Raw genomic sequence first — 13,394 nt, forward strand, 5'->3', positions numbered from 1 at the left:
AAAAAAAAATCTGTTTTAAAGCTTGAAACAGCTTTTTCAATAAATTTAAAAAAAAATTTAGAAAGATTTTGCCGTAAGCATGAAAAAATTATTTGAATCATTAAAAAATTGAATAAAATGTATAATAAAATAAAAATTCAAGTAATTAAAATGTTATTAACCTTTACAGTTTAAATAACTTTACCATGCTTGTTCCAAAATCTTATAATATTTTTTTACGATCTTTTGAATAAGCTGACTTAATCTTTGAAACAGAAAACTTAAAAGATACCTTCAGTTTTATTGAAACATTTTCAGTTTATTTTGTTTTTTGAATGTTGAAAAAGCTCAAAAAGTTTAGTCCAAGGACCTGGTGCACAAAAAACCTTTCGGTTATCGAGTCATACACCAGACCAAAACAGTTTAATGTCATGTTCGAGAAATTTTCATTATATTTTTCTTCAGGTCCGATTTTTTTCTACCATTTTACTATTTACCTAAAAATGTTGGTAAGTAAAGTTTTTCAAATCAGGGTTTCCCAAGATTTTTTCTCCTTAAAAGAAAGAAAAGATAAAAAGCTATAGCACCCTTTAAAACCGCTTAAGACTTTTTTTTGCTAAAATCAGCAACTTCAGAATATCAAGTGTAAGTTTCAAACTATGACCTAATGGCCCCTGTGGTCTCTTTAATGCTCATGGCCATTCCTGTGGCCCCTTTGCTGCTCATGGCACCCAGGGGAGCCACTTGACCAAGTTTATGGAGCCCTGGTTTGAATTGTTTAATTTGTTTGTACTGAACTTAAACATAATACATTTATAACACTAGTTGCAATAAAATAGCTTAAATTGGTTTCTAACAATCATTGTCAAAATTTATGTACTAATTTTATCGTAAGAAAACATCAAAAAACTATATTTTGCTGAGGTTTTAGGACCAAATTTGTAATAATACAGTTTGTAGTAAATTTATTTTATAAACTTTGTGATAAACCTAAATAATTAACAATTTCCGCTGAAAAAAAGAACCTGTTAAGGTTCTGTTAGGAATTTGTTATATTTAGCTTAGTTCATTCCTTGCTTTGCCTTTCAATTGAGTAAAAAGACCATTTTCTACCAAAATATTCATTTTAATAGAAATTTCTTAACATATTTTGAAAACTTGAGAGAGTAAATCAAAAAATTTAGAATAGTGAGTACTATTTTTAAACATAAGTTTTATTTTTTTTTATTAAAGAAGTATAATATTGTTTTACTGTTGATTAACATTATTATTCAAAGCTTATTCAATTAAGTATGTTTTGTATACTAATAGCTAATTTTGAACTATCGAAGTCAAAATTCTTTTTCTCTAAGTTGATACTCTTTTAGTTTGAAATAAAAATTCTGACTTAACTTAGTAGTTCGACTATTTGTCAGTTTTCACTAAATTTTCATTCATGCCTTATTTATTCAAATTATTTAACAAGTTAACAGCAAATTCTTCTATGGTACTGTTAAAAGTATATTAAGTTTTTTTACTGCTGTTTATCACTTTTTTGCACAATTACAAATACATTTCAGTAAAATTAAGCTATCTCTTTTTTTAATCAAAATTATCATTCACAATTTCATTTAGTAGGTACATTGATTTTTTAGTTTTTATTAATAAGCCTTAATCACCTTAAACATTAACAGTTAACACATTTCATTATTGCTGTTTTATTTACAAGTTTTCATAAGTGTTTTAATATAATTTGTAAACTAAGCCTTAATGTCTCCATGAATGTTTAGTTTAATTTTTAGAAACATATAGAATTAAGAACTTAAATAATTTTCTGAATGAAACATAGTTAGTATCTTATATAAAAATAGGTCTTTTTGTGTTTTAAACTTTTTCAGTTAAGCTATACTTTCAAAGTATCTGTTTTGATCAGTTCTTTTTTAGATAGTTTCTATGAACATTTAATCAAAAAACAAGTTTATAAAAAAAAAGTTAGAGCTATTTTACATATTTATATTTTCTATGAAATCTATAGATAAGCTACATATTTTTTGTAATTTTATTTTTTAATGAAATCTATTTCATCTTCTTTTCTGTGTTTCTATACTTTAAAGAAATTTTTAAATAAAAAATTAACTATATTAAAAGTAATAATAGTAATGTTGATAAATTGGAAGATACTAAGCAATTAAGTATTAAGAAAACTGGACAAGTAGTGCTTTTCAATTGATATATAATCAATATTACTTTTTCTGATGATCGTTTTTTGATTGAGTATAATAGTTGTTAAGTGTAATCCAGTACTTCCTTTAGTTATAAGATCTACATTTGAAAAGTCAATCTCTAATAATAATCTTCAATATTGGTTTTAAATGCAATCTTTGATATAATTAGAAGTTCTAAAGCTAATGGTTTTTTACTGTGAAAAAGTTAACAAGCCTGATTAAAAAGTTTCATTATAATTGTATAAATTATAATGAAATGATATAAATCTGTTGTAATTAAATAGGTGTATTTATAGACGTAATTTAAATGCAATCTTAGAAATTAGGTTTAGAAAAAGTTTAAATTTAAATATATATAGCTTAAACCAGTGGTCGTCAAAGTGTACACGGGTGTACACTAGTTTACACAGAACATTTTTGTGGGGTGCAGGAAATTTGTAGGTTGCATGAAATTTTTAGGATAAACATAAAAAATAATTTATAGTTTTTTCAGAAAAAAACTTAGATATTTTAGTTATATTCAGCCTTGGTGTTTAATTTGGCTTTTCATAAATTGGCCGTTTAAATCATAAGATTATTTGAGGCTAAAATTCAACTGTCATTTAAGTAATTCTCTTCAAGTAAAGAAAAAGTAGATGCTCACATTTATTATCCATGGTTGAGTATGGAGAAAGTTTTGTCCTTCAACAACCTACAATCATGATAGGGAATTAAATGAACTAAATTTTAAAGCTTAATATTTTATTGTTTTAGGTAACTATTTTAAATTATGAAATTATGCTCAATAAATCAAGTTTATTTATTTTTTTAATATACTGGTGTTTTACAACTTTTATACTAAGTAACTGTTCTTCCATAATACTGAAAATAGTTTCTTGAATAATTTAACTTAATATTAAGTGTTATACTTACAGTAAAGTCTAACAAAATATTTTGATTTAAAGAATATATATGTTTTAGAATCCTCTTAAGTACATAAACTTTTTTCTTACAAATACATATTAGTAATAATTAAATTCAAAGTAACAAATTTTATTTTAAACAATTAAAGTTAATAATGGTTATATATTTTCTAATTATTAATTATTAATTTATTAGTATTTTTATATGGAATTATAATTTAATTAAATAAATGTTCTAAAAAACATAGTCTTAGATTAATACAGAGTTGCCACACACTAAAGATACTTTGAAATTTTAAAAGGTTTTGTGAGGATTAAGGCTGTCTTTGGTTTTTCTGAAGTTTTATGTAAATCTCATGCTAGTTAGGTGAGTATTTTATAAAATAATTTTTTACCAAGGAGAATTTACTAGTTTCTAATGTATATACTTTTTTTAATTCATCTATAGTTTTCTATTTATTTTGTTTTTTTTGAATGTCTTAAGGTATTTGTTTTTAATTAACTGTATATTTCTCAGTTATTGAACTTATGTTTACTATTTTTCTTTTTTTTTTTTCAAAAGTCAATATAGTCTCAATCTAATTTGATGAAATAATTGCTTTTTTTTCCTCAGATTAATATTTATACTCTTAAAAGTAGTAACTCTGTTAATAATCGGTTAATATCTAGTTTTAAGTTTTAGTTTGAATCAGGGTTGCCACACACTCATACTAATAAAACTTTCCTTTAAAATGCAATTTGACTATGGATGTCTTTTTTTTTGCAAAACTTAAGCTAGTTTTAATATTTTTTTTAAATTTCCGGATGCTTTTATAAATCAAATTTTTTTTTTAAAAGTATATTTTTTAATATTAAATCTAACTTATTATAATAATAATTTTTGGTCGTCATGGTTGATTAGCTTTATAATTTTTTAGCTTTTGACTTTCTCTTTTTTTATTTTGTAAAACTTAAGATAACCGAGGCTTGTTTAATGTAAGTTTTGCTTGGTTGCTATACACACAGGATAACTAAGGCCAGCTAGAATTCTTAAAAAATTTTATGATGAAATATAATGCTGGTTTAATTCAGGCTAACTCAAACTAGTTTGAAAAAAAAAAAAATAGAATAACCCAGGCCAGTTTATTTTTTTTAATAAAAAACCTCAGAAAAATTTGAAATTTAAAGAAAATTTCAGTCCAGTGTTTATCTAAAGAGTCCAGTGGTTCTTAACCTTTTTTCATGCAGTAATCCTTTTAAAAAGTTAATTGCCAAATTTACCTATTTTTGAAAGGTAATTACCAAATTTACCCATAAAATACAGAATTCAGTTTAATTTTGAGGAAAAAATTCTTGATTTTTTCATGTTTAGGCTTATTGAATGTTAAAAATAGTAAAACTTAATGAGTTTATTTAACCTAAAAATATCAACAGTTAAATACTTACTTATAAATTAAAACAACAATTTAAAACACTACATTAAATATCTTGATTGAGATTTGTTTGTTTTAGTTTTAATATTCTTATATTTTTATTGCCAATTTTGTTTAAAATCTGAATTTTCAAACCTTATCTACATAAAACAATACATATTCAAGATTCAAAAACTTAAGATAGCTCAGAACAGTTTCAAGTCATTAAGTTTTCTCTAATATGACAAGTGGCAACCCTGCTAAAGTTGTTATTGGTTACTCAGACTGACTTTGTTTTGGGTTTATGAAAGGCACAACTTTTATTTAATCTCCTTACGATAAATCACAAATTATTTTAAATTTACCTCTAACTATCAACTAGGAATCTTAGTTTTTATTCTTCATAACTATAATGTTTCAACTTTATTAATTTTATCAAAAGACTTATTAAAAAAAATTTTAATGTTTATATTTTCAAAAAATTCTTGAAATCGGCTTAAAAACATATTTTTTTTGTGTTTTGTACTATATTGATATGTAACTTCAGTATCTTGTAAAATATGAAATCAGTTTTTAGTGTTTTTATAAAGTTTATTTTAAAACAACCAAATTTTATTTTCTGTTTCAAATGTGTCGTAATATTTTATAGTTCTTCAAATTTTTACTTTATGTAAATATTTGAGGCAAAAATTGTCAATTATTATTCAATTTTAGAATTTATGTTAACATTTGTTCTGTATTTTTAATAATATAAGTTAGTTTGAAGTATTTTGAGATTTAAATTAAAACTAAGACTGTTTTAAATTTTTATTTAATCAGGTCATGTTAAGACTTTTTTTTTCTTACCTTAAAGCCTAGCTTTGTGAATTTAAAACCTTTTTTGCCTTGAAAATAATGTTTTAATTTGTTTATATCATGCCTCTTAAAAATCTTTTATATTTTAGGTTCTTGAGCTTCACTAACAATATCTTCTTTCAGTATTTAACCCTTACTACTATTTTAATAAAAGAATTTTTTTTTTCAAAAAGTAGCATTCCTGATATTGGTACAAAATAACTTTTTTTTAGTTGCAAGTTATTGAAATGTCATTTTTACTAATTATATTTTGCAATTACAATTTTATATAACTTAGTTTGTTATATTATGCAAAAATGAAAAAATATTTAAAAAAATAACAAGCTTCAAACAATTATAGATTGTTTTAGTGGATAACATAAATAAAACATAATAAACATAAATTTTAGTGGATAGCTGTCTAATTTGCACGAGTGTACAAAATTGCACGAAGACTTTTTTGCACGAGCAGACAATTTTGCACGGGTTACTTTTGTATTATATCTGTATAAATTTTAATTATTTTTTTTTAGTTTATTAAATTTTCTTTACTTTCACTGTTACTCCTTACCCTCGGTCGGTATTTTATTTATTTATTTTATTTTTAAATTTTTTAATTAAATTTATATATTTTTAACTATCACTGTTACCCCAAACCCTTACCCTCGGTTGGTAGCTTTTTTTTTATAACTTTCATCAGTTATATTTTTATTTTTACTATCACTGTTACTTCTAACCCTCGGTCATTAACTTTTTTTTGTTTATCAATTCTTTTTAGTTTTTCCTTTTCCTTTTTATTTTATTTTATTTTTGTATCTTTTACTCTCGTGCAAAATTTTAACTCGTGCAAAACTGACTCTAAGTGCAAAATTGTCTTCGTGCAATTTTGTACCCTCGTGGAATTCGGTCTTCGTGCAATTTACACCCGTTACCAATTTTAGTGAACAACTTTACCCAAAATTACTTCTAATTTTAAATGTGGTTATTTATATTTTTAATGCAAATTTAAAAGATTTATTAAAATTTAGCATAACTTAATCTAAATATTTTCTCTTTTTTTTAAATTAAAAGCAGGTAAGCAAAACTAATTATATAAAATACGGGATCGTCAAACACTTAATAAAAACTTTAAGACTAGTTATATTATATATATATATTTTTTTAAACTAAAGCAATGTAAGAACTTTTTCAAAAACACTATGGTGACATAGGTTTCATATTTTAAATATAAATTCAGATTAGTTTTCATATTTTTGCTTTATCTGTGGCAATTATTAATAATAATAATAATAATAGTAATAATAAGGCCCGCTATCAGCCGAGATCGGCTATGCGTGTTGTGCACAGAGAAGAAAAAATAAAAAAATTACATGTTAAAAAAAAAAAAAACAATTAAATTCATTCTGCTTCTTATTTCTTCATCTTCTTCTTCGTTTTTCTAAAATATTCCTTTTCTCTTTCTTGCAGTCTTTTGTGTATAGTTGATCTCCATTTGGCACGGTCATTTGCAAGCAACTCCCAATCATCAGTTCCAATGTTCAAGCTTTTTAAGTCGCGCTTGCATACATCCTTAAAACGTAATTTTGGACGTCCTCGATTTCGTTTGCCAACGACGAACTCGCCATACAATAGAAACTTTGGGATCCGCTCAGTATTCATTCTCAGGATATGACCGAGCCAGCGAAACCTGCGCTGACTGAGGGTAAAGTACATAGTGGTAAGACCAGTACGTCTCAATACTTCCTCATTGGTGATCTTTTGCTGCCATGTAATTCCAAGGATGCGACGAAGGCATCGTAGGTGGAAGGTATTGATTTTCTTCTCCTGTACGCTAGGTAACGTCCATGTCTCGCTACCGTAAAGCAGAGTACTGCAGACACAAGAACGGTAAACGTTAGCCTTTGTTCGAATGCTTAGCTTTTGGTTATCCCAAACTCTTGCAGTCAAGCGAGCGAAAGTTCCTAATGCTTTGCCAATGCGACTATTTATTTCTTTGTCCAATGATGCGTTTGACGCAATATTTGAGCCAAGGTATACAAAGTTATCTACATTCTCGATATCCTTACAATTGATCTTGATTGATGGTAAAATATTTGTTCCTTGAATTAGAATTTTAGTCTTCTTAAGGCTTATAGTAAGGCCGAAATCCGAGCATGCCGAAGAAAACTGATTCAGCAGTGTCTACAGGTCTTGGGCAGAGTGAGCCACGAGTGCAGCATCGTCAGCAAATAAAAGATCACGTATGGTGACTTTCTTCAGATTTCGCTTAGCTCTTAGATTTGAAGGGTTGAAAAGGTGTCCGTCAGTTCTTGTATGAAGCTTGATTCCAGTAGTTAATGAATTAAAAGCATGCTTTAATAGCATCGGAAAGAAGATTCCAAACAAAGTTGGAGCAAGTACGCAGCCTTGCTTTACCCCACTTTTGATTTCAAATGAATCAGATACACTACCATCATATTGAATGGTTGCCCTTGTGTTTGTATGAAAAGACTTCACAATATTGAATAATTTTGGAGGACATCGAATTTTCAGCAGTATAGCATATAGTCCTTCTCTACTTACCAAGTCAAAGGCTTTAGTGAGGTCAATGAAAGCGATGTACAAAGGCATGTTCTGCTCATTACATTTCTCTTGTAACTGACGTACAGAAAAAATCATGTCGGTGGTAGATCTTTTAGACCTAAATCCACATTGAGACTCAGGATATACTCTTTCAGCCAGCTTCTGAATACGAGGAAGAACCGCTCTTGCAAAAACTTTACCAGCAATCGCAAGAAGAGAAATTCCCCTGTAACTATTGCAGTCCGATCTGGAAGCCTTGTTTTTATATAAGACTATGATCTTAGCATCACGCATGTCTTGTGGCACTATACCTTCTCTCAAACATTTGGCTAAAATATCATGTAAATGAGGTAACAAGCATGACTTACAATTGCGGACCAAGTCCGCTGGTTTGCCGTAACTACCTGGAGCTTTCCACGGAGCTATCATATCAATGGCTTTACTGAGTTCTTCAGTAGTTGGTACGCTATCCAGGTCATCCATCATTGGTAGACTATCCATTCTGTTAAGGGCATCATTAGTAACAATATTCTGTGTAGAATACAGAAGGGAAAAGTGTTGAACCCATCTACTCAACTGTTCATTCCTACTGTGTAAGATTTCACCAGTCTCAGATAACAAAGGTGATATTGACCTCTTTGTTGGTCCAACTGCTTTTTTTATTCCTTCGTAGACTGATTTGGTATCTCCTCTGTCAGCAGCAGCCTGAATACGGGCACTAGCCTTTAACCAAAACTCAGTAGCACATTTTCTAGCTGCCCTCCGAAAATTTTTTCTGGCTTCACGAAGTCTATTAAGACACGTGTTACTTGGGTCACGTTGATAATCAACATGAGCCTGTTGCTTTTTCTTTAAAAGAGGAGATAAAATATTGATATTTTCTTCGAACCAGTCTTTGTTGGCATGTTTGTTATTTCAAAAGTTTCAAAGGCATTCTGATATATAGTTTTTTCGATCCTAGACAAAGACTCAGAAGCAGATGTGTCCGACGAAGAGACAGATGGCATCAGAGTTGAGAAATTTTTGATATTTTCCTTGTCCCGCATTGCACCTACATTTAGTCGAACTTTACGAGCTAAATTGTTTGAATTGTGCATGAACTTTTTTGAGATGTGCATTTTACAGCAGACCAAAGAATGATCGCTGTTGCAGTCTGCGCTTTGATATGATCTAGTTAACAGAACATCGTTAATACGATGGCGTCTCACTAAGATAAGGTCTAATTGGTGCCAGTTTTTAGAACGGGGATGTCTCCAAGATTAATTATTAAACTTCAAAAAAATTTTCTAAGTTGTGTATTTTCAAATTTTTTTTTTGATATTTTAGTTGTTTAAGTTGTTTTACATTTAGTTTTATTAACTTTTGATTTATGGAAAACAATATTGTTTTCAATTTTGGTTAATTTAATGAATCTAAGACAGGCTTTTTATTTTAATAATTGTGGTTTTAAATGATATTTAGTTGATTTAGTTTAATGTTTTGTTTATTTATAACCAGTTATCTAAATACATTAGTATTGAAGGGACTCAATTCTGACTCAAAGAAGTGGCTACAATGTACATTCAGTTTAACTATAAACTTATATACTTAAAATAAAGTAATTTGAAATTAATTTATAAAAACATATTAGAACTTTTTTTTGCTTAAAATAACTTAATTTTAAACTTTTAATTGCTATGGAAGGAAGAAGTGATGGTTATTTTCAACCCTGAACTTAATGGAGTACAAAATTTAGTACATGCAATGAACAATAACAGCTTCAAGTAATATTTTACTCAAATCAACAGTATACATACTTTTTGAAGTTATTTGAACTTAGTTTGTTCTTTCTTTTTTGTTCAACATCTATGTTAAACACAGAAAATAACAATAAAATAATGTTGAAATTATTTCATGTATGTGTTTAGTTCTTAGTGAAACATTTGAGAGTACTAGGTATTTATTAAGGTAAGCGGAAATGTGTTTATTTAAACTTGTAAAAGGAAATCCATATTAATGCTGTAGAAAGAAAATTGCATAAAAAAAGAGGACTGCATGATAAGACTATTACAAATTTAAGCTACAATTGATATAGTTGAGGTATTTGATCAGATATATTTGATCTTTCAGTTGATATTAGTTTGATATAGTTGATGTATTTGATCAGTATATCGGATCAACATATCAGTTGATGTATTTGATTTTTCAGTTAATATTATTATGATATAGTTGATATGGCCTTCAGCTTTCAGTTAATATCAGTTTGATTACATGTTTAATTAAGTTTAGTTAATTGTTTCTAGTCGTAAAAATGTATTTCAAAATCAATTAAAAGTGTTTTCGTGTTTCTGCCACTAGAGGCTCTCTTAGATCAGATCTTTGGGTGCACATAATTTTTCTTTGCTGTTCAGTGTGCAAAGATTTCTATTAGCTTGATGGTTTAGGCTATGTGTAATTAGATTAATTTCTACTTATTGTTTAGATCAGTGGTCGTCAAGCTTATCAATAAAAGTTGTATATTCAATATTTGTTTAGATATTAAACTTGCAATATAAAAGTTTTACAAATGATTTAAAACTAACTTATTATCGACAGCAAGCTAAAATAAATATATAAAAATGTCAACTTTTGAAACCACAACTGGCAACATTGAAGCATCGAGCGCACCTGGTGTTAAAAAAATAAAAACCACGAATTCTGAGAACCATGAATTATGTGAACAGTTGCTCAGGAACTTCGATGAAAACAAAAATTCCGAAGACGAAGTTGTGAAAACTTTCAAAAGAAATGCAGTTTCGTGTTTTCATGGAAGTGCATTGAAAAGTTTCTCGAATTTTTTTCGTGCAGGTAAAACGTTTTTTTTTTTACTTTCTGTTAATCATATGATGATTGACTCTCTGTTTTTTACTCTCTGTTAAGTTCTGTGATGTTTTTTTTGTACAATAAAATAAATACTTATGATAGTTATCATCTCTATCTAGTTTCAATAACTTTTGTTTTTTATTTATTAAACTATTAAAATTTGAATTTAATAACCTTTTGTAGGTAATGCGAAATTATCCAACGAAAATTTCTTCAAACTTTACAAAGTGGCAAAACTACTTAATTTCGCCAATGCAAAGAAACATTTACTCGACTCGTTTAAGATTGACCTGAACATTGACAACGTTTGTTTCTACCATCAGTTTTCCATTATTGCCCAAAACAAGCAAATTCAAAAGTGCACTTTCGACTTCATAACAAGATGGTTCTGCTATTTGGCCGAGAATAAAATGCTGGACGGTTTGAGCTTTGATGTCTTTGTGAGGATCTTGTCCAGTTCAGACTTGAATATCACCTCGGAACTTGAGGTAGCAAAAGCTGTGAACAGTTGGATTGAACACGATCCAAAATCAAGAAGCAAGCTTACATTAGGTTTGGTGAAAACAATTCGTCTACCTCTGCTCTCAACTGCTGCTCTGAATACATTGTTAGATGCTGACACATTTTCAAAATGTGCTGAGAGTAAGGGGGTTATACTAAAAGCTATCAGCGATAAACCTGTTCAGAATCTTGACCCGAGCTCTGCCGACTGTCGAGTGAGACATTGCGCTCAGGATAATTTTGAGGTGGCACTTTGCAGCAATATGTACCCTACCTTTCACGTGTTCAATTTGGAAAATAAGAACTACTCGTCCTTCACTGAGATAGCACGTATAGATAAAAGTTTTGACTTGTCCTCCGTTGAGTTCGTGAACGGAATCATGTACTTCTTTGGTTACGAAGATTTACTTGATAGTTTGTCGGTGCTGTCTTACTCAGTTTTGACTGGATCCTGGGAGCATGTAACGTTTCCCGATGATTCTTTGATAGACTGCGATAATTTTTCAACTTGCACTTTGGCGGGAAAGATTTACATTTTAGGAGGAAAACGTCAGCAACGTGACCTATCAGGAACCAACTTTGTCCTTTTTGATACCAGCACTAAAAGTTTTAGGAAACTGGAAGACACCAAACACTCCAGGGAAGGAGCCGCGTCATGCGTATTCAACGGGAGAATTGTCACCTCAGGAGGATCCGATCATCCGACATCCGTTGAAGCGTACGATCACTGCGCAGGTGAGTGGTCACGTGACATGCCCGACATGCTGGAGGGAAAAAGCGGTCACGCTTCGGTAAGCATCGGCAGCAAAATGTACGTGATCAGTAGATGGGAAGGTTGCGAGGTTTTTGATCTCTTCAGCGGGAAGTTTGCTCTTCTTCAAGCTCCGTGGGTTAAGAGGAAATTTTTCACTTTTAAGTGCGTGGTGATTGGCAGCAAGATGATAGTGGTTTCTAGCCACAATCATCGAGATTTTAATTTCATTGTTTTCGATTCAGAGGGATTAAAATTGGAGAAGGATGTTAGTTTGAGGCAAAACGAGCTGGATATTAATTGTTATCACTGTGTCAAATATCCCAAACTCAATATTTTTCCGGAAACTTTTTAATTGTGATTTTTATTTTTTGTATTGTAGTGCTAGATAAAGTATAACTGAAAATTTCAACTTGGTTTTATTTCCTGTAAATAAGTTTGTTAAGCTTAACTGAAAAAAGTATGCTCAAGATATCATAAAAAAACTTACAAAAAATGTGTAGTTTATTTTTATAGAAAGCAAATATATGTAAAACAGTTTTTACCTTTGTTATTTTATAAACTTGTTTGTTTGTTTGTATGTATTTAGAAACTGTTTAAAAAAGAACTGATCAAATTAGATACTTTAAAAATAGAGTTCAATTGAAAGTGTTTAAAACCATAAAAATCTAAATTTTTAAGTTAGATACCAATTTACGTAAACATTATCTTTACTTAAGTAAACCATAACGAATAACTTATGATTTACAAGTTTAAAAAAATAATGTTTCATACAATAAGTTTTATCTATAGTAGCTTTAAATGGAAAGTTTTTTAAACAATGTAAGTTTCTAATGTCCCGAACAAGACGTTAAAAGGTATCCGTGGTGTGCGACTCGATAACATTAACTAAAAGGTTTTATTGTACACAAGGTCATTGGAACAAATACTTTTGAGTGGTTTTTTCATCGTTTCATAAGATATTAATTTCATTGCAACTTTCATTTTACAACAATTAAAAGTAAAATCAAAATTTCATTGGTTTATGTTTCTTTTTCTAAATAACATAAGGTACGATTTGAAGGGAACCGCTCATTTCCAACAAGCGATCATTTCCCACCTGGTCAAAAACGAGAACCGCTTACCGACCAAGGGTAAGGGTTTGGTGTAATGGTAATAAATAAACAAATTATAAATAAATAGCTAATAAAAAATAGAGGAACAGATAAAAAATAAGAAAATATTGTGGGGGAATTGATCAGTTGGAAATTTTCGATATACCGATTTCAATTACATAATTTAATGTAACTGACATATACGAAGTGCAGATTGAATTTATAAATTGTATTTTTGAGTGTACAAATATACTAGCATTCACAAACTTTATGTAACTTAGTAAAGAGTATCAAATCAGATATGCCATCATAAACTTTAAATTAGTTTCAATATC

At 28.9% G+C, this 13,394-nt stretch overlaps 1 protein-coding gene across 1 annotated transcript; it reads left to right on the forward strand.

The window, feature by feature from the left end:
- The first annotated feature begins 10,469 nt into the window (after window positions 1-10,469).
- On the forward strand, window positions 10,470-13,115 carry LOC145834997 (kelch-like protein 7). Its single transcript, XM_082942527.1, has 3 exons — window positions 10,470-10,674; window positions 10,897-12,233; window positions 13,029-13,115. Exons 1-3 carry the CDS (start codon window positions 10,470-10,472, stop codon window positions 13,113-13,115), a joined length of 1,629 nt encoding a protein of 542 aa, XP_082798653.1.
- Window positions 13,116-13,394: the final 279 nt, after the last annotated feature.

Source organism: Thalia democratica, chromosome 4, assembly GCF_965202585.1.
Source record: "Thalia democratica chromosome 4, ktThaDemo2.hap1.1, whole genome shotgun sequence".
Taxonomy (NCBI): Eukaryota; Metazoa; Chordata; class Thaliacea; order Salpida; family Salpidae; genus Thalia; species Thalia democratica.

What these genes read in the sequence shown, in the direction of transcription:
- LOC145834997 (XM_082942527.1), top strand. Translation starts at nt 10,470, where the DNA reads ATGTCAACTTTTGAAACCACAACTGGCAACATTGAAGCATCGAGCGCA. An exon ending in TCATGGAAGTGCATTGAAAA is followed by an intron (nt 10,675 to 10,896) that starts GTTTCTCGAATT and finishes AACCTTTTGTAG; the next exon opens with GTAATGCGAAATTATCCAAC. An exon ending in GATTAAAATTGGAGAAGGAT is followed by an intron (nt 12,234 to 13,028) that starts GTTAGTTTGAGG and finishes TACGATTTGAAG; the next exon opens with GGAACCGCTCATTTCCAACA.